At 41.1% G+C, this 26583-nt stretch overlaps 1 protein-coding gene across 1 annotated transcript in view; it reads left to right on the top strand.

The window, feature by feature from the left end:
- The window catches only part of VPS13C (vacuolar protein sorting 13 homolog C), a 6956796-nt gene that overhangs the window by 887603 nt on the left and 6042610 nt on the right, over positions 1-26583 (top strand). Inside the window, exon 8 of the mRNA XM_044076309.1 lies at positions 16170-16229. Coding sequence (XP_043932244.1) covers positions 16170-16229 — 60 coding nt within the window. The remainder of the gene's footprint in view (positions 1-16169; positions 16230-26583) is intronic.

Here is a 26583-nt window from a genome sequence, read left to right as displayed (position 1 = left end):
GGAATGCTAGAAAAAGAAAACTTGTTCACCATGGAACTTGCATGTACTCAAGCCCTCTTTTAGGGAAGCTAAGAAAAGAACTGAAGTTGAAAAAAAGACTTTAAAAAAAAGAATTTATTAAATCTGTAATGTTTTATCTAAAGTATATGATACAGGTTTATGGACTGGGGCATATGATTGCAATGTGATATTGAAACTGGAATGATAGTTTGTGCATTTTTCAAGTCTAATTTTGAAGGAAATAGAGGCTTGGTTAAATGTGTTTTTCGTATGGAAAATGGATCATTTAATTAAATGTGAACGATGTTCTACATCTGGGGGTATAGGACAAGATGCATTAACTTTTGAACCAAAGTGTTATCAATGAAAAAGTGAGACATTTTGGGGAGGGGGGAGTGTGAAGAAAGAGAAGTATTTTTGGACATAACAGAGGAAGTAGTGGGACCAGGTGAAAAGATAGGTATCAAGAGAATTAGAAGCAGAAAAAAATATTACCAGTAGAGAACAAATGCAAACAAATAATGAAGGAAGATTTAAATATAGAAAATATTGAAGAGGAGGAGTCTGGTTTAAATGGGACTGATGATAAATGGAATATAGTTAAAGAAATTCAATTTGTAAACGAGTGAGAGGAAGGAAAAATACAGAACACTTCAAAAATAATGAAAGGGAAGGGGTGAATATTTAAATAAGAGAAGTTTTGTCATTAAAAGTGAGTAGTTTTAAGAAGTTGGAAAGGAGGATAGAGATTTTGGAGTGGTGGAAAGAAGGCTAAGGATTTTGGAGTGGTGTACAAAGCTTGATAGTGATGCTATTGTATTAGATACTTGATTTCTGTCAAAATTAGAAAGGTGTCAAACTGAAGTGTCATGGGGAAAAATGTGGTATGGAATTGCAGTAGAGAGACCTGTTCAGGAATGCTTAAAGATGTAATTAAAGTGCTAGATGTTTGATATTAATGGGTAGAATTACTGTTATTGCCCTAAGATGGAGGGAACATGTTAAGAGAATTATTGCAGTATAAGGAGAGAGGATAAAGGTGTTCAGAAAGATAGTACAATGTAGCAGTTAATATGGGGATAATTGTAGTAGGGGACCTAACTTGCACTGAGACAAAACAAGAAATCTTATGAAGTTACATTAGTAAAGGACATTATAAAATACAGACCGTTAAATATGGAATCTAGAGACTTGTAGAAATGTGGAAAAGAGAGATTTTTTTTGTTGAAGTTTAGTAATAGTTAACTATTGCTGATAGCGTTTTCAGATCACTGGGAAGTTTGGATTATGGTAAAAGGAAATGGCATAAAAATAAGGAAAGGTATAAAAAGAGTAAAAGTGAAACGTGATGTAAAAGGGAGAAGGATTATGATATTGTCAAGATCATGTAAAATGAGAGAATTTTATGAAGGTTGGTCAGATTGGTGGGTTTTCTTTAAACTGAAATATAAAACATGCTGTGTGACAGGAGAGAATTTACATGGGTAAAGTAAAGGAATTTAATGATATGATTAGAGAATTATTTTTATAAAGAACAGAAGCTGTATGAATTTTAAAAAGTAAAGTGTTTATTTTCCATAGATACTTTTTAAAAGAAAAGTTGTACCGTATTTAAAATAATTAGACAATAATAGTGTAATGAGGGAAATTAAAGATTCTTCAAGTAGAATGCATAATACACAAGAGGAGATTATGAATATTGTAAAAGAACATATTAGGACAATATTTAAAGTGCAGAGAAAAAAGACATGGAAGGAATGGAAGGTATGTACATTTTCTGACATGGAGAAGGATTTAAAAAAAATATATAAAAATAGAAGAAATAGAACATGTAATAAAAGTAATGAATTTAGATTCAGCTGCAGGACCAGACGGAATAGAAAATGAAATGTATAAAAATTTTGACTGTAGAGCAAAAAAAATGTTTTATAAAGGTATGAAATGATTGGTTAAAGAATTTATGTATAATTTGCTATGTAGAGGCATTTTAGGTTTATATGGAAAAAGGAGAGAAGAAATAACAGAATTGGCGACAAGCTGTATTAAATACAGATAAGATTTTTATGAAAACATTACAAAAAAGGATGGAACAAAAAGTAATGTAAAGGAGCATGTTTGTTATAAATGGTGGTAGAGTTCAAGATTTATTATTAATTTGCTCAGTACACTAAGTGCAATCTTGGAGTTGAAATATTTAAGTGGGGGTGTGTGTGGGGGGGCGTGGTCCCCCACATGGGGGGTGCAGGGGGGCTTGCCCCCCTTCTTATACTTGAGGAAGAGTAATATGGTTTGTGTTTTATTTGTTTCTGTAGCTCTGCTCGACAGTGGCACAAGAAAGTAATTTTCTTGTGTGGCGAATGCCAGGGTACCTTTTGGCTAGGCTTATATAGGCCCTAGGGCCAATAGCCTAGTACCTACCTATGAACCTATGAGAAGTTGCTTCAATGCTTGCCTTATTAATCGAGATGATTTTGAATTTTGGTTTTGCATGAAAGCCGGGTTTTGGGGGGGGGGGGCAGTAATTTTATTTTGGTAGTTGAACATAAGTTTTGAGTTAGAAAGCCATGTTTCAGTGGCTGTTAGTTTTGTGATGAATTTTTTTGGAGATGTGCCAAGATGATGTTCGTGTTTCACTGTTGCAGTCATCACACTTCGGTTATCTGCCTGCAGGTAGCCCTCAGTCGGCCCGAATATCAGAGACATGGAATTTCTGCATCAGTTGCTGTTGCTCCAGGTCTGACGTCAGGTCGTCGGGGGTATAAAAACAGGCAGCCAATGCCATTACATCAGTCTTTCTTGCTGAGGAGCTTGAAGATGTTCATCGTGTTTCACTGTTGGTCATTACACTTGGGTTATCTGGTTATCCTGCTGGCAGGCTACCTGCAGTCGGCCCAAATTCCAAAGTCTTGGTCTGGCATCGGTTGCTGTCGCCTCTTCCCTGATGTCAGTGTGCCAGGGGTATAAAAGATGCAGCAGATACCATTTTCTTCGTTTTTTCTTACCGCGCGATGCCTGAAGAAAAAGCAGTTTGCAAGGGCCAGTCGGCCGACTCCTGAGATTTTCAAAATCGAATTTCAGATCTGAAGTCTTCATTAAAGCTATGTACCCCGTTGGGGAAACTTTTTTCTTGCTCCAGAAAAAGTTAACAATTGTATTTCTTGTGGGAAGCAAATACCTCATGAGGATTTTCATTCTTACTGTATTCCTTGCCTAGGCCTTGACCACGACGTTGCTAGCTGTCAGTTTTGTGCTAGATTTAACCAACGCACTATTAAGCATCGGTACGATTTTGCCTTTCATTACTTTGACCAAAGATTTAATTATATAATGCCGTCAGAACAGCCGACCTTAGTTTATGAAAAGCACAAGGAAAAAGAAAAGGGCAGGCATTTGATGTCCAAAACAGACTAGGCTTCCACTAGGCCAGTCGCTGGTTCTCAGTGAGGCTGTTTTGCAGCCCCTGACGCCTGCTACCTCAGAGCCACAGGCCGCTTCCGACTCCCACGTGGAGCCAAATAGGCCTCTGAATATTCAAGGTATTGGACACTCGGAAACTATTCCCTCAGATGGGTCCAGAGCCACTGAGCAGGCATCGGCTTCTGAGGGTGTTTTCAGACCTACACAGTTAAATGTAAAGCTAACCTCAGCTTCAAAGGCATTGACTAAAGCAGCTGTAAAGACAAAGAAACAAGTACAGCATTCTCCTAGACAGACTTCCATGCCTAAAAAAACAGATGCTTAAAATGGCTGAAGACCTAATTACTTTGATCAGGGGTTCCCATCCCCCTCCTGATAAGAGGCCTAGGCAAGAGGCAGAATATGAATCTTCAGAGCAGGTTTCCATTTCCTCTGATTCCTCTTCTGAACAGGGATACTCTCTTCCTCCCTATGAGGATTCTGATGCTGAAGTCTATTCCTTCAGCCTCTCATCCTGAGGATTATTCTTTTGGGGAAACCCTGCGTACCATGAGAGAGCACTTTCACTGGGAGAGCCAAGATTACTCAGAATCTAAGAAAAGGCTCAGAGACTTTCTTTTACTTCCTCAGCACAGACCTCTTGCTTTTCCACCTGTTCTAGACATTGTAGATGTATTTTCAGAGTCCGGCCTGTCTCCTGACTCTCTACCACCTGTACCGATTAAGCCAGACAGATACTACAGGGTTCCAGATTCTCATAAATTTCTATATAAAAACCCTGCTGCTGACCCAGAAACTATTTCTCAGGGTCCCAAAGGGGTCAAGGCTTCCACTGCAAAAAACTGTCCCCTCTGATAGGGATTCAAGGGCACTGGACAGATGGGGGAAAAAAGTTTACACTTCTCCTACCTTGGCTGTAACGGCTTTAAATTGTCAGTTTCATATGCTTAAATATCAGCAATATTTAATGTCGCTGCTAAAACAGAAAATGTTGACAAATTCTGAATGTCCAGAAAACAAGGAAATGCAGGATTTATTGCATGCAGCTGAACAAGTGGGAAAAAGCATGCTTTGCAATGTGGTTTTGATTCACTAGAGGCCTCTTGCAGGGCCAGTGTTGCGGGTTCTGTCATTAAGAAAGCATGCTTGGTTAAAGGAACAGAATCTGCCTGTTCATGTTAAAGCAAAATTAATGGATGGTCTGCTACAGCATACTTTGGTGTTAGGGCAGAAGAGGTGTTGAAATAATGGAGGATAAAGCGAAATCTATGCAGACAGTTAAGGATTTCTTACAGGTACAGCCACCCAGATTTAGCAAGAACTGGCCTTCAAAGAATTGGTCCTTTCCAGTGTCAGACAGGCCACAAAGAGGTAGATACAGACGCCCTAGAGGCAGATCCCAGCCTTAAGGTTCATACAGGCCTAAACAATGGGGTGCTTCTACCTCCAAAAGCGGAGAAGACATATCACAGCCATTTAGGAAACAGTCCCAATGACTTTCCTCTGCCAATACCAAGCACTTATATTTTGGCAGCCCCCATAGGGGGAAAACTAACACTTTTTTCACAAAATTGGCGCATGATCACCCAGGACAAATGGGTCTTGAATATATTGTCCCAGGGCTACAGGTTCCACTTTCACACCATGCCAAAGGCGAAAGGTATGCCAGACCTGCCATACAATCAATGGGCAGAGGCACAAAAGCAAGTTTCATCCCTCATGGACATGAGGGCCATTCATAGAGTACCACAGCAAGAGCAGGGACAAGGATTTTACTCAAGACCATTCCTGGTACCCAGAAAGGACAAAGCCTGGAGACCAATACTGGACCAGTCAATTTTAAACACTTTTCTGGACGTTCCGAAATTGAAAATGTTGACTCTGCAGGAGCTTCTGCCTGTGCTGGGCAAGAAGGCTTGGCTTGTAACTTTGGACCTAAAAGAGGCATACCTGCATGTCCCAATCAGACAATCTTGCAGAAGATACCTCGGATTCATAGCTGGCTCAGTGCACTACCAATTCTCTGCACTGCCCTTTGGCTTATCTACTGCACCCAGGGTCTTCACAAAATGCCTGGCACCAGTAATTGCTTTTTGCCGACAGAGATTCAAATATATCCTTACTTGGACGACTGCCTTGTTCAAGCAGAGAACAAGGACATTCTACTGAAGCATCTGGCGTTTGTAAAAAGATTGCTAATTTGCCTAGGGTACACAGTAAACGAAAAGAAATCAAAACTAGTACCCTCTCAAGAGATAATATTCCTGGGTGCAAGGTTAAATACAACTGCCCAGATGGCTTATCTCACACCAGACAAAGGCAACTGACTTCTTACTTCAGAATGTTGGCAACAAAGACCCAGTTATCTGCAAGAAAAGTTCTGCAGGCTTTGGGCTTCATGGCATCCTGCATTCTACTAATTCCATATACAAGACTGCATATGAGGAAACTATAATGGTATCTAAAAAGTGTTTGGACTCAACATTGCCACAGCCTGGAAACATTAATTTACCCTCATTCCCTGCCTGCAACAGGAGTTTCGATGGTGGGCATAGGGCTGTCACCACAACAAGGGACAGCCATTCACTCTACCCACAGCCAGGCAGACATTAACAGATGCATCAGATTATGCCTGGGGGGGCACACATGGTAGGAAAATGTATTCAGGGCACATGGCCTGCAAGCCAAATGCATCTTCATATCAATTAAAAAGAGATGCTAGCTATTCAGAATGCCCTGACAGCCTTCAAGGATCTACTTCATCCAGGACAACTGATAGACTGACAATACTACAATCATGTGGTACATAAACAAGCAGGGAGCCACACATTCCTACCCCCTCTGCAGATGAGCCATGACTTTGTGGAACACAGCATTGACTTATCAAGTACACCTGCAAGCACAATTCCTGCCAGGAAAGACAAATACTCTGGCAGACGAACTAAGCAGAAACCTCATGGATCCTCATGAGTGGAAACTAGATCCACAAATCTTCAGCATGATAAGGAAGTGGGGATGCCCAGACATGGATCTATTTGCCTCCCCTCACAACTGCCAACTACAAAGATTCTGCACAAGGACTTATCACAAGCAAGCATGGAAAGTGGATGCTCTATCATTTAGCTGGAAAACCCTTACAGTGTATGCCTCTCCTCCCCAAGGTACTCCTAAAGGTCAGACGAGAAGCCAAAAATGATACTGATTGCCCCAGACTGGCCACGCCAGCACTGGTACTCCATCCTAAAGAGCTTGTCTCAAGGCCCAGCCTGGACATGACCTCAAATTCCTCGTTTACTGACCCAGCAAAACAATCAGATCCTGCACAGCCAACTCAGAACCCTAAATCTGGCTGCATGGCAGATAATGTAACCATTCAGAACACACTTCTCTCTAAAGCAGTTATGGATGTTATTTTGGAGGCCAGGAGGCCCAGCACCAGAAAATCTTATGCAGAAAAATGGAAGAGATTCTGTGCTTGGAACCAGGCACAAGGAATTGACACGCTTGTACCAAATATTCCTCAGATTTTACAATACCTAACTGAGATGCTGGACAAAGGCCTATCCTTCTCATCAATTAAGATCCATGCCTCTGCCATTTCAGCTCATTGCAGTACGGACCCACCTATTTTTCACATCCACTGCTAAGGCAGTACCTCAGAAGGGCCAAGAACATAAGACCTCCAAGGAGAGCGCCAATTCCTGCATGGGACCTCAATTTTGTCTTGGAAAAACTCACACTGCCTCCTTTTGAGCCAGCCAATACAGCTGAGATAAAATTCTTATGGAAAACAGCTCTGCTCCTAGCAATAACTTCAGCAAGAAGAGTCTCAGTTACAGGCACTAATGGCTGTGGAACCTTTTATAATTTTCCATCCGGACAGGGTTTTTCCGAGGGCAAACCCAACATTTATGCCTAAGGTAGTGTCCAGTGTGGCTCTTAACCAAACCATTCATTTACCTACCTTTTATCCAAACCCACAGAATAAGGGGGAGAGACTTCTGCATTCTTTGGACATACACAGACAGCTACGCTTCTACTTGGACAAAACTAAAGCTTTCAGAAAGACTGAGCAACTCTTAGTGGCATATGCTGCAGGATCGCAAGGAAAAGCTATCTCAAAGCAAACTATTTCAAAATGGATAGGCCACTGCATTTGTTTCTGCTATTCACAACATGGCAAATCTGTGCCTAAGGGCATTAGGTCACATTCAACAAGAGCAGCAGCCACTTCAGCAGCCTTCCTCAGAGGAGTACCAACCAAGGACATTTTGGAGGCTGCAACTTGGACTTCAGTGCACACTTTCACAAAGCACTACCACTTACCTCTTTACTCTAAATCCAGAGCTGGCTTTGCCACTGCAGTTCTGCAGGGCCTCATAGCCACTCCTAATTCTATTTAGGCCCAGCCACCCAACCTCAGCTTTGGGATTCAACCCAAGTGTAATGACTGCAGCAGTGAAACACGATGAACATAGTACAGTTGTGTACCTACCATAAATGTAGATGTTCGAGTGTATTCACTGTTGCAGTCCAGGTTACCCTCCCTCCATCCCCCTTTCATTGCTGGGACTTACCTGTACTTCTCTATTCTATACAACCTATGTGGTGTATTTGCTTGTAGATGAAGGTAATTTCTTATGTTAGTGCATGCATTTTTATTTGCATACTTTTTAGCCTACCCTTTTGGGGGCACCTGACATCTGGGGCAAGAAAAACTGAAGAAAATGGTGTCTGCTGCATCTTTTATATCCCTGGTGCACTGATGTCGGGGAACAGGTGACAGCAACCAACGCTGCAGCAAGACTTTGGAGTTCGGGCCGACTGTGGGTAGCCTGCCAGCAGGATAAACCCAAGTGTAATGACTGCAACAGTGAATACACTCTAACATCTACATTTATGGTAGGTACACACCTGCACTTTTGCACGAGTGCCGGTTGGCTGCTACCTGAGTTTTTGTTTCCGAATTGAATTATCCTTAAGTCTTCCAAAGGTAAGTACCCCATTGGGGATCCTTTTTTCTTGCTCTAGCCGATGTCAGAATGTTAACAATTGTCTTGTCTGTGGAAAGCAAATACAGCACCGAGATTTCCATTCTTCCTGTGTCCCCTGTTTAGGCCCAGAACATGACGTATCTCAAGGTCTGTTTTGTGCCTTGTTCAACACCCGATCTATTCATTGTTGGGCCTTTATTGTCACGAAATACTTCAGTTATCGATCTCCGTATTCCAAAATGGCTTTGGTAAGCCATCCGACTACCGAACTTAAGAACAAAATGTAAAGGATAAAGACAGACCGCATAGGTCCAAAACTGCCGGCAATGCTTCCGTTAACCTAATTACCAGTTCGCCAGTACCCAGTAAGGCGCTTTCGCGGCCCCTGATGCCCACTTCAGTGGATTCGCAGGCCTATACTGAGACCCATTCGGAGTCTGGTATGCCACAAGACTCTTCGACTATGGAACCTGCGAATGTCTCTACCTTGGATGGGTCTGGAGCCGCTGAGCAGGCACCAGCTTCTGAAGAAGTTCTTCGCACTACAGTGTTTTGACATAAACTGACTTTTGCATCTTCTGTTCTGTCTAAAACTACCGAGTTACTAAGGCCAAGAGTACGCGCTACGCCTAAAAAACCGACTCAAGCACCTGCTTCCTTGCCACAACATCAAATGCTTAAAATGGCAGAAGACCTTATTATGCTGATTAGGGGAAGTCAGCCTTCCCCTGCTAAGACAGAGACCTGCCCCCAACAGCTTTAACAGACCAAGAGTCAGACGACTCTGAGGTATATGATTATGAAGACATGCCTTTATCTGCTTATGAGGATTCAGATGCATGAAATCTATTCCCTGTGCTTCTCCTCCAGAGGATTTTTCTTTTGGTGAAACCTTTCATACTTTAAGCGAGCATTTCCACTGGGAATGCAAAGACCATCCTCAGTCCAAAAAGAGACTCGGCGAATTTCTAGATTTGCCACAACATAGGCCTTTTGCAATACCCCCAGCCCTGGATATTCTGGATGATGTATTTATGGAATCCAGTTTAACTCCTGATACTTTACCCCCTGCTCCTAGGAAACCCAGACTGGTACTGTAGAGTTCCTGACTCTCATAAATGTCTTTTCAAAAATCCTACTGCTGACCCAGAGGTCATCTCCCAGCAGCCTAAAGATATCAAAGCTACTACAGCTAAGAATGCCTCCCCTTCGGACAGGGATTCCAGAGCTTTATACAGATGTGGTAAGAAAGTATACACCTTTGCAGCTCTCGCCATTAGAGCTTTGAATTGCCAGTTTTACATGCTGAAGTACCAACAACATATTATGGAACTTATTAAGCAAAAAATAGCTACCTTTACCTTTATGCAGAAAATAAAGAATTACAAGAGCTTATGTATTCTGCAAGCCAAGTCAGCAAGCATACTGTGCAATGTGGCTTTGATGCCCAAGAAGCATGTTGCAGGGCAGCAGTCACTGGTTCTGTACTGAGAAGGCATGCTTGGCTTAAGGAGCAGACCTTGCCAGACCATGTCAAATCAAAATTACTAGACACTCCTTTGAACAAGGACAACCCATTTGGCACCAAAGCAGAAGAGATTCTTAAAAAGATGGAAGAAAAAGCTAAATCTATGCAAAGATTTCTTGCAAGTACAGCCTCCTAGATTCAGTAGGCATTGATCCTTTCCAGCCCCCTTAAGGCCACCTCAAACTAGACCCAGGGGAAACTGACCCCCCAGACTACAGTCTCAGGGTATGCAGAGATCTAAGCAATGGAGTGAATCAACTTCAAAAACAGGGAGTGCTAAGCCACCCCCTTACAGAAAGAATTCACAATGACTTCTCAACTTCACTCCCCACCTCTGCCTAACTGCTTCTACCCCTAGGAGGAAAATCTGTCCATCTTGCCAAAAACTGGACTTCCATCACCAAAGACAGATGGGTCCTCAACATTGTATCCCAGGGGTACAAATTTTACTTCCACTCACTGCCAACCCCAAAAGGGTTCCCAGACCTTCCTCCAAACCAGTGGGCAGAGGCACAAAACCAAGTTCAATCCTTGCTCTCCATTAGAGCAATTCAGCCTGTTCCTGCGGAAAATATAGGTCAAGGGTTCTATTCCAGACTTGTCCTGGTACCCAGAAAAGAGGGCACTTGGCACCCAATCCTAGATCTTTCCATTCTAAACACTTTCCTGGTGGTAGCATAATTCAAAATGCTCACCCTGCAGCGGCTTCTTCCTATGCTGGCCAAAGATGCCTGGGTAGCCACCCTACACTTTAAAGAAGCCCATCTGTACATCCCTATCAGGGACTCATGCAGGAAGTATCTGCACTTCAGGGCAGGATCTATGCAGTATCCGTTCTCTGCACTTTCCTTTGGCTTATCCACTGCTCCCAGGGTATTCACGAAATGCCTGGCTCCAGCCATTAACTACTGCAGACAGAGAAAAATTCAAATTTACCTTTACTTGGACGATTGCCTGATTCAGGCAGCCAGTCATGAGAAGCTGTTGCAGCACCTGACATTTGTAAAAAACCTAACCTTCCTGGGGTACACAATCAACGAAAAGAAGTCAAAACTAATCCCCAGTCAAAAGATTGTATTCTTGGGAGCAAGCTTGGACACAGCATCCCAGATAGCATCCTTACTCCAGAAAAACAAGCTTATCTGACAGACTACTTCACTCAAATGGTGACCAGAACCCAGCTACCCGCAAGGAAAATCTTGCAGGCCCTATGGTTCATGGCCTCAAGCATCCTACTAATTCCATATGCCAGGCTGCATATGAGGAAACTTCAGTGGTACTTAAGTCTTTGGTGCCAACTTTCTCAGGACCTGGAAACTGTCATTCCTGTCATACCTTGTCTAAGGACAGAGTTTCTTTGGTGGGCAGTAGCATGCCACCACAACAAGGGACTTCCCTTTACTCAACCCCACGCCGCCCAGACCCTATCCACAGATGCATCAGACTATGCTTGGGAGGCACACCTAGATGACAAGTGCATTCAGGGCCAATGGAGCCCAAGTCAAATTCATCTGCACATCAACCAGAAAGAGATGCTAGCTGTTCAGCACACACTAACAGCTTCCAGATCCCTACTCTCACCAGGACCCCTGCTAATAAAAACAGAAAACACCACAGTTATGTGGTACATCAACAGGCAGGGGGAACCCACTGTGCAGGCTAGCCATGGCCCTGTGGAACTTGGCCTTGGACATGGAGGTCCATCTTCAAGCTCAGTTCCTGCCAGACAAGCAAAACTCACTGGTAGATGACTTGAGCAGAAATCTTCTAGACCCACACAAGTGGCAATTGGAGCCCGGCACCTTCAGCCTTCTGATTCAGAAATGCGGGATCTCTTTTCCTTCCCCTGCAGTCACCACCTCAGCAGATTCTGCACCAGGACACCTCACAGCAGGGCATGGAAAGTGCATGCCTCATTCTTCCAATGGGTAAACTTATCAGTCTATGCATTTCCCCCTCTGCCCCTTCTCTCAAGAATATTGCTCAAAATAAGACTGGAGAGACCAAGGACAATTCTGATTGCCCGGACTTGCCATACCAGCACTGGTACCCCCTACTGCGCAGCTTGTCACCAGTGCCACCCTGGTACCTAGCACAGAGCCTGACCCTGCTCACTCAGCAGGGGGAACAGATCGTGTTTCTGCAACTGCAAACCCCGAATCTTGCAGCCTGGCTTATTCCTTGAAGTCTTCCCCAGTGACCAGCCTAAGCAACCAGGTGCTGGACGTCATTCTTGAAGCCAGAAGACCCAGTACAAGGAAATCCTATGCTAATAAGTGGAAAAGGTGTTGCTCCTCTGCCCTCCCTACATCTAATCCTGGATTACCTAGCAAATGTACTCAGAAGCCTATCCTTCTCCATTAAGATCCATGCCTCTGCTATCTCAACTCATTACAACTCTGAGCCACTCCTCTTCTCTCACCCTCTCATCAAACAGTTCCTGAGAGGGGCAAACAACTGAAGGCCACCAAGGAGAGCACCCACCCCTGCTTGGGACTGTAACTTTGTACTGGAAAATCTCACACTGCCCCCTTTTGAGCCTGCAGCATCAGCAGAGTTAAAATTCCTCTCTTGGAAAACACCATTGCTCCTGGCCATCACTTCAGCTAGAAGAGTGTCTGATCTACAACCACTTATGGCTGTGGAACCCTTCATTATTTTTCATGCTGATAGGGTCTCCCTCAGGACTAATCCTTCCTTTTTTTATGCCAAAAGTTGTGTCCAGTGTGGCTCTCAACCAATCTATCCATTTACCAACCTTCTTCCCTAATCCGCAAAATAAAGGGGAAATGAACCTGCACCAGGGGCAGAGGGCAAGGCCATTTCAAAATGGACAATTTCCAAATGGATAGCACACTGTATGCATTTATGCTACAAATAGCATGGGAAACCAACCCCTCAGGGGGTCAGAACACCTTCCACTAGGGCAACGTCTACCTCTACAACATTCCTCAGGGGAGTCCCTACCAGGAACATTCTGGAGGCTGCTACCTGGAGTTCTGTACACACATTCACCAAGCATTGCCACCTGCCTATATTTTCCAAATCCAGGGTGGGTTTTGCAACTGCAGTCCTGCAAGGGATACTAGCCAGCCCAAACTCTTATTGAATGCCACCAGCCCTTCTTCAGCTTTAGGAATCAACCCAAGTGTGATGACTGCAACAGTGAAACATGAAGAACATAGTACAGTTGTGTGCACTTCCCATAAATGTAGATATTAGTGTATTCACTGTTGCAGGCTTGGTTTCATTCCCTCAGCCCTATTCTCGCTCTCTCCCCCCTCTATCATACTCGCCCCTTGCAGGGCTATTGGTATTTACTTTTTACTGGTGGTGATTTTCCCACCATAGCTTATCTTCCTTTTGGTTTTTTTTTTTTCATTTGGGGCAAGAAAAACTGATGGGGTCGGCTGCCTGTTATTATACCCCTGATGACCTGACACCAACCGACGCAGAAATACTAAGTCTCTGGTATTCGTGCCAACTGAGGGCTACCTGCAGGCAGATAACCCAAGTGAATACACACTAGCATCTACATTTATGGTGTGTACACAACTGTACTTTCTTTGATGTCCATACGAGTGTGGAGTCGTATGTGTACTGTATTTGGGAGGCCTGTTTGCATGTGCGGAGGGTGTTGGTTAAGAGTGGTCATGGATGGGACCAAGGATAGGGCCTTGCGAAGTACCGTTGGTGACTGAGAGGTGTGGAGTGCAGTTTTACTGAATGATACCTGTTGGATAGGTAGCTTTTGAACCATAGAAGGGTCGACTGAGAGACTTAGTGAGGGCATTTGAAGTAGTTTGTGACAAACTGTGTCAAAGGATATAGCACAAGTCTAGAAATGCGGAGAGTAGTTAATCTGTGTCTATATTGACTGTGTTTATACAAGTTAGAAGTGTGGTGTTAATACTATGGGAAGGACGGAAACCATGTTGTGTGGGGGATGGAAGTTCTTACTGCAGGAGGTAGTGTATCAATGTTTCTTATTTTGGAGGGGGGGTAAGATTGCTGGTGGTCTAAAGTTATTAAATCTTTTTGTATTTCCTCCTCTGTTTAGGTAGATAATTTGTGATTTTTTTCTCCTGAGTGAGGGAATGTGGGATTACCGGATTGACCTATTTATAGTGATTGAGACCAGATGGGCAATGCTGCTAGCTGCTATTTTAAGGTACTCTTGAAAAGGTTATTTTATAAGGATTGAGACAGGATAGGTGATACTGTTGGCCATTGCTGTAAACTACTCTCTTGGAAGGTTATCAGCAGAAGGGGTTGGGAGTGTTTTCTAATGGTTAAGGTGTTTGCCTTACAAACACAAGGTGCAGGGTTTGAGTCTCACAAGGGATAATTGGCTAAGCTTAAAATGGCTCGCAAGGGCAACTAGCTTAGTAAGAATCTATGAATCTATGAATCTATAGAGCATAGTTTGATTTGAGTAGTTTTATGTAGGATGTGGGCACAAGTTTGAAAGTGGATGTGGTGGTAATTTGCTGTTGAGCAGGTTTGGGATCAGATGTTGGGGATTCCTTTATTAGGGACTCTATGCTATTGATGAAATAAGAGTTTAATTCTGTTGCAGTTTCGAGTGATGAGTTATTGGAGGGTTTAGGGTTGAATTTTTGGCCAAGATGTAAGATTTCTGTAATGGCTGGCCAGATTTTTTGGTTGTTACTGTTCTGAAAGTTAATAGTTTGTCTTCATTTATTTGCTTTAAAGTATGGTTGCGAAGCATTCTCAAGTTTTCAGAATAATGTATTTTTTATATTTTTGCCATTCTTTCTGTTTTTCCTCTATCCCGCCTTACCAGGCTATTGTTTCTGGATAGATTGCATTGCATGTTTAGTCTCTCTCTCTCATAATTTTTATATATAATAAAACCAAACTGTATTCAATGTATGGTGTAATGAGAGTAGTTGTCCCTGCTAATTGTTCTAAAGATGTTAAATAATTGCATAGTAATGACACAATATATTAACTTGATCTGCAAACTGACAGAAGGTACTGCATTGATTACATGATTTATTGCTTGCCAGTGGTTAGATTTTCCTATGTATAATACATTTCTTAGAGTTAATAACTACCTTGTTGATTTATAGATTAATTATATAAGGTATTCTGAAATTTGACTATTCCATAAGTGAAGTAGATAAAAAAAAAAACAGAACTCAAAGCTTTCAGTGTTAAACCATATGTAACTGACAGAAATAAAAAAAAATGCAACAACCTTTATTTTTTTTTACCTTTATGCATCTGCCATACTTGTCAACCTTCAGGCTGCCCAATCTTATCTAGAACAATGCTACAAGGATGCAGAATGTGCTATATAGATCTCACCACTGCATGCCACATAACTTTACTGTCTAAAGCTTGTCAACACTCAGTCTGTCCATCACACAATTGTCTTTACAAACTAGGACAATGACCTCTTCTAGTGCTGTTCTCCAACCACACCCCTTTGCTGTAGCAAAAAATTACTACTCTGCATAACCAAATGTAAAAAATCAGTGCAGGTAATTCCTTATATTCCCTGTAGACAAAATTTGAAACACTCTCTTCCCCTAAAATAAGTGACCAATTCTAAATACTTTAAACTACAAGTCAAACATCACCTGAAGGATTCCTGGCTCTTTTACTGCCCTTCTCTTGACTAATCCATCTCTGCCTTCACTAGCACCATTATACAGTTTCCTGTATAATTGTTTTTCTTCTGCACATCGTGTTTTCAAAGACATTTGTATTTCTGTGAATAGCACAATATTTAACCAATACAAGTTTTTTGTTACTTGACATGTTTGTATTTTGCATAACAGTTCAGCTAATAGTGTTAATTTTTATAATTTCTCCAGTGCAGGTTTATTGTGAAGTTATATTTGCTTTGTACATATGTTGTAATTTATTTTATAAGCTGTATTTTGTTTTCTTCCTGATTTTTTATTTTTTTGCAAACCAACCCCACCCCCCGAAACTGTTTTTTTCATTCTTTTTGAGCCACACGCTGGGAGTTCGGGAGGAAGCCAGAGTATGGGTACAGGGGATGGTGGGTGGAATATACATAAACACAGGGATAACATACTGACTCCATTTGCCACTGACCACTGTTCCGCACTTAAGAAATGCTTCTTTGTAATCTTTTTTTCTTATTTCATTGCCATAGCAGTGTAACTGTCATAAGAGAATTATAAGTACTTTGAAACATTAAAAATAGTTTTTTCATATTCTTTGTTTTACAGATTACAGACCGCGGCAAGCCAATTTCCATGGGTGTTACACTGGGAGAGCTAAGCCTTTTGGTAAGCTAATGTCATTGCTTGTCTTACTGTTTCCTCAACATGATTACATTTTCATTGCACTTCTCTGGCACTGTAATGTTTAAGGCTAATACATTTCTTACAGAAAAATTATGTAATTGGCTGCGTGTTGCACTGATTGTTAGCTTGTGGTTCCTCGCAGACGTTAAGTCTGTCATTGTATAAATGCACCCAGAGATCTGAAGCATTGTTTTTAGGAAAACTCTATTCCACCCACTGCCAGTTGGTACTTTACCTCTTGAAATGATTTAGCTTATTTGTTCATTTGGTAAATATTTAGAAGTGTACTTTTAAACTTGTAGTCTTACAAGTGTATCAGTGCAAAATATTGAGAACAGAATTGTGTAAGCACACTGAAAGGTTTGCAGCATTGTTTTAGGAACACACTGGGACGGATTTTTAGTTAATTCCTATCCCCCAACCCTCTGGAAATGCCTACAGTAAAGCCCTTTACACAGCTAAGTGATTCAGAGAGTTTCTCTGCAGCATAAGATGCCTCTGTTGCCCTTTGTTAATAAACATGGCCAAAAGCTCATAATCACCCGCTCATTAGATGCAAGTGTGAGGAATTTGTCAGGCAATTAGTGAGTGGGTGGGTGTGTCCATGTGTGTGTGTGAGGTCGCACTGGGGGGATAGTTAAGGGATGCAATGGCTAATTTTTGTGTGCGTGCTCCTCAGTGTGATTGGGTGGACGGGGTGCTGTGTATGTGTTTTTGTGTTCTGCAGGTTGTCCACACTACCCTACTAATACTTAAGATTTGATCTGTGTAACTTTAGCACTTTAAAAATAAAGCAAAAAGTATGTAAAGTTAAAATCAAACTGCACCCTTTGCACAGTTACCTTAATTCACTACTCTCAGTGATCAGATAGTATAGTAGTCTTTTTAAGTAATTTGTATGAAACTGTAATGTCTAGCATTGTGCAGTAATTTTAATAAAGCATGAAATGTGAAGGAAATGACACCTACAAGAGGCAAGAATAGGTGCATCATGTAAAATCCAGGGACACTTGAAAGAGTTGGGGGTGTATCTGTGGGGGGGGGGGGGGGCACTAAACAACACCAGAAAAGTCTTGATATCTGCCAGATCTTACCAGAAAACTTTTTGCCGTGAATTAAGTGTTAAGAGCTCCAATTCTAAGATTCTGAACTTTGGAAAAAAAAAGTAATTGCACTTTGTAGCTGCCTCCCTAAGGGCATGTATTTGTCTTCTACCAGTGCAGGTTTAACATCATACAGAGCACTTTAAAAGCATACTAAACCCATTGACAACTACTCACCATTTATGCTGCAGCAATAGCGTTTAGGTTGTATTGGTTGTCTTTCTCAAGATAAAACAACCACCCAGCTTTCAAAAGGATGTGGTGATTTCTATTAAGTAGTAGGCACTAGAAGTAGCTGTTCATTTCTTTAATGCAATAATTCATTTAAAAGGCATTTGACATATGGTTATGCCATTTTCTCATCTTTATTCCCTTCTGATCCTGTTTTAAACCTCTGACAGTGTCCATGCCAGGAGTATAACCTTCAGACAATACAGCTCTAAGGATCACAAGGACACAGAAAGCTGTCCACTGTGATGTACTTATGCATTCATCTTTTGTTTAGGTTAGACCCACTAGGCTAGTGACCTGTTTTCAGGTGAGATCTGAGGTATTTCTGCTACTAACCTCTTTGGTTACTGTATTAATTTAGCTAATTTTATTTTTTGAATTATACAGTTTTTCTTGTAAAAATATAGTAATGCTTTATTAATTACCAGTAGATAGGATGTGTGTTTGAACATTTACACTTTATTTTATTTGACATTTGTTGACTGGGTTAGTCCGACTGAGCCAAAGCATTTTTTTACAGGAGGCCTGGGGAGAAAAGCTCCACATCATTATACAAACCTATAGAACAGTAAAATCAAAGATAGTGTGATATAAAAAAAAATCAGTAATATAATAATTTAATTATTTACATGTCCGATTACAAGCTTATACCAATGAATCAAGTAGTACAATCACTGTAATTAAGGGTCAAATGCATATGTAGGAAATATCCTTCAAGGAATAAGAGTCGTGGGTATTTAACTTGGGTAGATATCAGATAAGTGTGAGTTGTAGGTTTCATGAGACAAGGAGTCGCAAAAGAGTGGGTAACCAAAGAGTTAGACATAAGAGGAAAAATAAGGGGGTAGGTGTAAGGGAAGAGTTAGAGTAGCAGGTGGAACAGTCGTAGAGGGTAGTTAACAATGACAGATCCATGTACTGTTTAGAAAGATTTTGGTAGCAGTCTTGAATTTGTTTGGGTTATTAATATGTCTGATATCCAAAGGAAGTTTATTCCAAGATAGGACGGGGATATCTGTGTAAGTTTTGTCCTATTTTGCTTTTAGGTTTGTAGATTTGGAAGAGGTTTTGGTCTGAGCTTAGGAGAGACACTATAGGGGTATAGAGAGAGACAAGTGAGGTAGTGTCAAGACAGGAGGAGGCAGGTACAATACAGAGTGCATGATCTGAAGCTAATAGATAAGCAGTTGATGAGTAAATTTTATCCAGTTTAATTTTAAGAATAAGACCGTGGTAAGAGTAGTAGGTTTGATCTGCAGCAAATCTAGCAATTTTATTGCAAGTGGATTCTAATTTTGATAGTTATGTGAAGATTAGTGAGGGTTTGCGAACCATAGAATAGGCTTGGAAGAAGGTATGCATGGGATATGGAGGTCTTAGCTTTTTTGGGCAGAATTTTTTTTTTTTGTTTCTGTAAAGTCCAAGTGTTTGGTGGGTTTTCTTGATGATGAAAAAATACAGGTCAGATTTAAGTTTGTTGTCTATGATGACCCCCAGAAGCATGGTGTGAGACTAAACTGATAGGTGTATTACTAAGGGAAGATACTGAGAAAGAAGATTTAAGATGGTTCATAGTTTTGGGAATGAAAAACAGAAGTTTAGTTTTTTGGGGGGTTTTTTAGGATTTAGAATCAGCTGATTCTTGGTGAGCCAGTTGTCAGTTGATAAGGATTTTTTTTGTATGATAGTATTTAGGTTAGAGAGGGAATCTGCTATGGTGATGCTTATGAAGTCATCTGCATATTGCATGAGTGAGGACTGTGGACAGGATGTAAACAGTTGATTGGTAAAGATGTTACAGTAATAAGCCAAGGATAGAGCCTTGACATAACACCCATCTTGACATGTAGGGCAGGAGATGTATAGAGCCAGTTAACAGATTGAAGTTGGTCAGTGAGGTAACTACTAAACTAGGAAATAATTGAAGTGGAAAACTCTAGTTCAGATAGTTTGGCCAGCAGCAGGGGGTGGGGGACTGTGTCAAATGCTTTCAAGACCAAGAAGCAGGCTAGAGACTAGTTTATTATCTCTGGCTTGGGATGTAGTTTTTTATGAAGGATATGAGGGCATGGAGGGTACTGTGTTTTGGGCGAAATCCATGTTGTGTGGGGATAAGTTTTCTTGTAAGATGGTATAAGATTTGTTTGTGAACACTTTCTCTAATATTTTGGAAAGAGAAGATAGAATAGCAATTGGCCTGAAGCTGGCAAGTTCAGAGGAGTTACCTCCCTTGTGAATGGGTAAAGTATAGAATTGTTTCCAGATTGTGGGGATTTCAAATTCAGTAATGGAATGGTTAAGTATGGAGATTGGGAGGGCAAGCGAGTTTGTTGCTTTCTGAAGAAAGAGTTGAGGTAAATTATGAACAGAGGGGGGGGGAGCAGGGTTCTAGCATAAGAAACAAAGATTTGATATAGTTGGTAGATACCCAATTCCGATTTATCAGGTGTGGATCTTGCCTATTGAATCTAGTTGACTTCTTTGAGGCTGTCACCAAGGCACTGGATGAGGGAAAGTCAGTACATACAGCTTACCTTGACCTGGCCAAGGCCTGTGACAAAATCCCCGACTCTGGCATCACTGAAAAGCTAACACAACTTGGTGTTAATCTGTCTAGTCAGATGGGTGGCCAAACTGGCTCAAAGGTGTGAACCACAGGGTCAAAATGGTGCCGCCACCTCTGACAGCAGACCTGTCACTAGTGCTGTTCCCCATGGATAATGTCCTTGGACCCCTACTGTTTGGCATATACTTGTCGGAGGTCCAAGCAAAGACCAAGGGCCTGTGGCTGACCAAGTTTGCGAAAGACTAAGTTGGGTGCTGTCATTGACTCCCCAATTGATGTTAACAATGCAAGTGTGTGTCACAGCTACAAATTGGTGCCAAAGTCATGGCATTAAGCTAAAAGCAAAAAAATGTATTCTTACCATTCGGCAGAAACATGCCCGTGCTAATAACCACATCAATGGCAACCCCCCGAAGCACACGACATGTGGTTAGCGACCTGGGTACTCAGGTTGACAATCTCGCATTCAAGCATCGTGGCAGTGGTGGTCAGAAAAGCATTTTATTTGGTTCACCTCATAAGTAAAGGGACTGCATCCAGAAAAAAGGAGGTTACTTCTCTGTACTCCTCAGTTAGACCTATAATAGAATGTCCCATTTGGTATGTACTTCTTCAGACGCCTGCACCATCTGGAAAGACCACAGAAATACCTCGCAAAGAGAATCCATGGGCTCCAGCACTTATCCTATGCAGACAGGCTTAAGTTACTATCACTCTACTCGATATCATACAGATTGCTCAGAGGTGATTTGTGTCTTGCCTACAAGGCAGTATCAGACCCTGCCCTGCTAGAGATGTTCCATATCCATAAGTGTAACTCCTCACACATGACCCATTTGGTAGGCCTAAATCGTATATGTGACATCAACAAAACCTGCTGGAGACAGGTTTGTCTCTGAGGCTGTGCCCGTCTCTGGAATAGACTTTTCCCATACATGTCAGAGTAAGTCACTGAACCTCTTCAAACGCAACCTTGATAAGTGGATGTGAAACCATAAATTTTTCCCAGGGCTTCCACCTTTGTCCTTCATTGGCAGGGGTGACATGTACTGACTGAGGTTTCTCTTTTTGGGATAAACGCTAGGCTTGTAAGGGACCTAGGGCCATTAGCCTAGTAACGTCCTATGATACTGTTTTCAGAGTGAAGGCCTGAGAGGAATTTGAGGATGTGGGAGGGTCAGGAGAGATGTTAACATCAGTGCTGGAGTTGATTTGGAGTGAGTTTGCTGATGATGTCAAAGTAAGACTTGAAGTTGGATGTTGTTTCTTGAGGAATGGTGATAGGGCATGGACTGGGAAATGAAGGGGTTACCTGGGTGCTGAATTTGGTTGATGGGAGTGCCAGAATTTCTTTTGGCTTGGATGAGTGTGAAGGTGGGGGATTGTTATAGAATTTTTTCTTGTCATTGTAGATGTATTTTTTAGTAAGGTTGCATAGTTCTTTATAGTGCTGGATGTGGAAGGGGAGTTGTGTTGGACGAGATTCTCCAAGCCTCGTCTCCTTTTTGCATTAAGGTATGAATGGTGAGTGTAAGATAGGGGAATATGATTAATTTGACCCTAACTGTACATAAGGCGGCAAGGAAATTGAGAATGTTAAGGAATGTGGAGTTGAATTTAAGTACTACATCATCTAGAGGTAAATGCCTAAGGAAGGGATCATTTTATGGCTGAGAAGATGGTTATTGAAGGCATCAGTCGAAGTTGGAGTTTGCGACATTCAGTGAACTTCTGTGGTCTAGTATATCAAGGAGAGAATCTGAGAACTTTGACAGGACAGTGATGACTCGGAGTCTGGTAGTGTTTCTGATAAGTGATATTTATGTGGGTTAGAGACAGGTATCCAGTCAAGAAGAATGAGTGTATATATATATATATATATATATATATATATATATATATATATATATATATATATATATATATATATATATCCCCAGGGGGTATGTAGATTGCAGCTATGGTGATTATATTGTGGGCATTAATTTTGAGGTTGGCAATTTGAGGCTGAGGGAGTAGGTAGGCTGGGGGGTTTCAGTTAGATGGTTAGAGAATGTATTAGTCACTCCTCCACCTTTTGTCTTGGGTCTGTCGAGTTGTAGGATGTACCCTTGGGGGTAGGATGTCTGTCAAGTATGTGGGGGTTTAGCCATGTTTCATTGAGGGTAATGATGTCAGGAGAGTGAGGGACAGCCAATCATGGAATTCATTGACTTTGTTGAGTATGCTTCTGATGCTCAATGAGTAGACAGGAGGTGTGTTTTGGGAATGGTCAGATAAGGAGAGGTTGGGTCCCTTGACTTAATGTTAGAGGGAGGGGAGTTGTAAGGTCCAGGTTTAAGATGGATGTCACCAGTTAGGAGCAGGATACTGAGAAAAGTAAAAGTTTTGAGGAGATGGGAGATAGAAATAGTATTTCACCTTACTTTTAGGGAAGATTGAGGAGGAGGGGGTATTGTAGAAAGGGTAGATGGTGCTAAGAGAAGTGAGTGTAGGAACTGTGGAAGAATTGTAAGATAGATGGAGGTTCGAGAATGGTGATGGGGTTTTAATTGAATATAGTAGGAAGAGAGGTTATATTGGAGAATTACAGTAGAGGTCGAGAGGAGGGGGATAGTGTCTTGTAGAATAGCATGATATGGGATGGCATAAGATGAGGTGGGAAATGAGCAAGCTAGCGGAATGGAGGTATATCCTTAAAGGTTGAGTACAATAGTAGCCTATGATATGGTCTGGGAGGATAGATGAGAGTTAAGCTATAAGATTGTGATAGGTGGTTACTTTATTGTCTGGTACAAATGTAAATTAAGGGGAGGTTAGGCTCTTTTTGAGTAAAGATAAGGAGGAAGAGAAAGATAGTTTGTGTTTTTCTGCCTTTAATTTCTCTAAGTCTTTTGGGTTTCTAATATGACAAGAGTGGAACCATTTCCTAAGTCAAAGTATGATTAAAGCTTGTGAAATTGGTATTGTTTCAATCTTTGATGTTGTCCAAAAGTGCTCTTCACAGCACCTGCAATGTGCCCAGAACTGACGACTCCTCCAATTCATAAGGCGTTCGAGGTATTGGTAGCATATCTAAAGACTGAAAATTATTTTTTTATAAGACCCATTGCTCCTATTACGATTAGAACTGTCTGGGTATCTTTTTCCACATTATCATAGTATTTTATGACTTTGTGTCTCTGTACGTGAGACTGTATAATCACTGGGTGCAGCAATTTCAGTGATCAGTGCTACTTTTGTTGCTTCTGTCTTTTTGTGGACTACTGTATCTAGTTTTCTCTCATCTATTTTTGAACTGTTGGTAATGGGTAATCCCATGTGATATAAACGTAATTTTCTATGCTTTGTGGTTCATGTTTTTTAATGCTTCATAGCGAATTCAGTATGGTAATGTTTGTGCAATCCCCAGTGCAACAGTCTTGCTACATTATTATGCCTTCCAATATACAGGCCTTCTGCCATTAGTGTATCACAACCAGCAAAAAGATGTGTGACCGTTTCAAATTCTGTTTTGCGAAACTTGTATTTATCTGTATCTTACATGTTTAATGGACATTGTAAACCAGCATGCACATAGTCCATTATCCTGGGCCGCTAATATTAACCTTTTGTCTTATGGTTTAAATTTACCTCTCCTTAACCATTCCTGCAGCAGTTCCTGATTGACATGCGGCTGTTCTACTAGCTTTTTATACTTGGCACTATACTTGTACATTTCCACATTTGTTGCCTTCTCACCTGATCCTTTTTTAGTACATTCATTTGCTGCCTGATTTTTATCTACTTCTGGTTTATCTTCCATTTCCACTTGACACCAATACACTTCTGTTAAACTAAGCATGGAAGTCGTATTTTATTCTCGTGATTCAAATTTTTTACTTGATTTGCACCTGGGGAGGTCAGCAAATGTGTGCAGTCCTACAATTCCAGATATATGCATGTAGTCCGTGTCAAGGGAGCCCATACCTACTTTAGAATGAGCAATGTGTAATCTTGGTATACACTCAGCTTTTTATATATCATGTGGTAAGCATGAAACATTTTTCTTTTCCTTTCTGACTGATCCAATACTTTTTTGGGGTCAGTCATCCCAAAATCAAAGAAGTGCAAACTGGTTTATAGTTTGGACTTTGTTCCTAGATGTCCAGGCGGTTTTCAGTGTTTGTATTCTAAAATATTCCTTAATGAGTTTTGTTCATGTTTTGTCGATTGTTCATCAATTTCCAAATATTTATACACACCTTCCTGCTCAAGTTTCTTAATATCACATTCCTCTCCCAGACTGATACTTTCCTGGTTCTGTAGCTTTCCTGCTTTAAAAGTTAGCAAGACTAAATGGCATTCTTTTATCTGAGAATGATTTGACCACTTCCAGTTGTGCTTTCCGCTCCTCATTGTACAGTTCTAAATGTGGTCTTGTAGCCAAGTTGCAAGAGTTTAGAGCAAGACAGAAAAGCAGTGGTGACAGTCAACCTGGAATATCCCCATTTTAATTTTTATCACTGGGATAGTAATTTGTCCTTTATCATGGCTTAGCTGCAGAGTGGTTTGCCACTGTGTTATGGTCACTGTAAAGTAATTGATCAATGTGCAGGGTGTCTCATACACCTGTAAGCACTCCTTTATTCATGCATGTCAAATGATTCTTTTGTAATCTATCCATGCCTTACTTAGATTATTCCCTTTTTGCAATTCTCCATCGACTAACAGCAAATGATCCTTTGTTCCATATGACTTTTTCGTACTGTTGCCGTGATAGTTTTCCTCTAAATGGCTGTAAACTCTTGTCAGCATCTATTCCCGTGTATAGTTTATACATAGAAAGCAAGTTATTGGTCTATTGGTTTTAGGATAGCTTGCAGGTACACTCTTGAAGTATTGTTTTCTTGTTAACCAAGTTGGTGTCTGTGCAGTATGCACACGTAAGTAGTTCTTGCTCAGGGCTAATTCTTTGTGTAAAGATGTTAATACCTTTAGCCAGAAGTTAGGTACTGCAGCTGGGCTTAGGTTTTTCCATTCATGAGTTTTTCTTTATTTTTTGTTTGGCCGTTAGTTCATCCCATTTCATATCATGTGCTTTTGAACTTTTTACTCATTTCACTTCTATCCATTCAGCATCTTTGTTCCACAGGGTCTTCTTAGATATTTCTCCAAAATATCAATTTCTTCTTTTTGGGGGGTATTGCTGTTCCCTTTGCATTCTTTCCAAGTTTTGTAGAAAACTTTTTTTGGATCAATGAATTGCTAATTTTGTTCTTTTCCTCTTTGTGTATATATCTCCTCTGTTTTTCTGGCTCTGGTGAACTTTTTATTTTATTATTTATTTTATTTTATTTACATTTGTTGATTGGGAGTGTCCGACTGGACGTAGGTCCATTTTCAGCAGAGGCCTGGGGAGAAAAGCTCCACAGTTAGTTTATTTCTTACAGCAGCATATGACAGATCCTGGTCTGTTCTAAAACTGCATGTTATTTTTATCACATCCATCATTCTAAGCATTTTATTGATCTGTTCCCTCTTCTGTAATCCTCTAACAGTGACACTTGTCTTAATTGCTTTATAGTTTTCTCTGTTCAATATTTCCATGATGGCATTTGATTTCTTTTGGGATGGCACAGCAGATAGCATTGTTGGCTCACAAGGGATTCCCCAGTTCATTTCTTGGCTGTGGTGCTTTCTGTGTGGAGTCTACATGTCCTCCCTGTGTTTTGCATGAATTTCCTTTGGGTGCTCTGGCTTTCTCCCAGATTCCAAAGACCTGCAGTTGGCGGATTGGACGTGCCAAATTGGCCGTAAGTATGAATGTGGTGTGGAGGAACTATGGTGGCAGGGCTAGCCACCCTGTGGTGCAAACCTTGGCTCTATATTGCTACTGTTGAACTGACACCCCATTCCCATGTGCAAAAATGGGAAAAAAGGTTGTGGATGGAATTAATTTCTTCCCCTCTTTTTCCGTTGTTGCCCTGTGTTTTCGTGATAAGACTTTCTGTTATTAATTAACCTGCACAGTAATATGTCATATTTACTTCTGTTATATCACATGAATTTCTGTTAATAGTTTTGATTACCGTGTTCATTTGTTTTATCAGACTTCTAACATTTTGGGTCTTATTGACTTACTGAAATTTCTTTCATCTATCTTAATATGCAAATCCAGCTCTATTAACGCAAGTAATATCCCATATATCTTTTGTTTTTCTAAACTGAGGACACATTCTTGTCTGTTTTTTTGTGTGCATTCTACAGAAATGTCATAGAAAGATGTTCTGAAACTATTTTCTTCAGCTGCACACTGCATCACCAATTACTCTGTCATATGTGAACTCACTGGCCTTTCACTCCACAACACTGACTGCGGCAGAGTTGTCACCGTTTCCTGCTTCTTCCCTTGCTGTGCAACTCCAGCTGAACTTTTGTATTGGTTTCCTACTGA

The sequence above is a fragment of the Protopterus annectens genome, chromosome 7.part0 (assembly GCF_019279795.1).
Source record: "Protopterus annectens isolate FY-2018-M chromosome 7.part0, PAN1.0, whole genome shotgun sequence".
Lineage (NCBI taxonomy): Eukaryota > Metazoa > Chordata > Ceratodontiformes > Protopteridae > Protopterus > Protopterus annectens.
The sequence above is the reverse complement of the archived record's forward strand: the minus strand, read 5'-3'. Positions and strand labels throughout refer to the sequence as shown.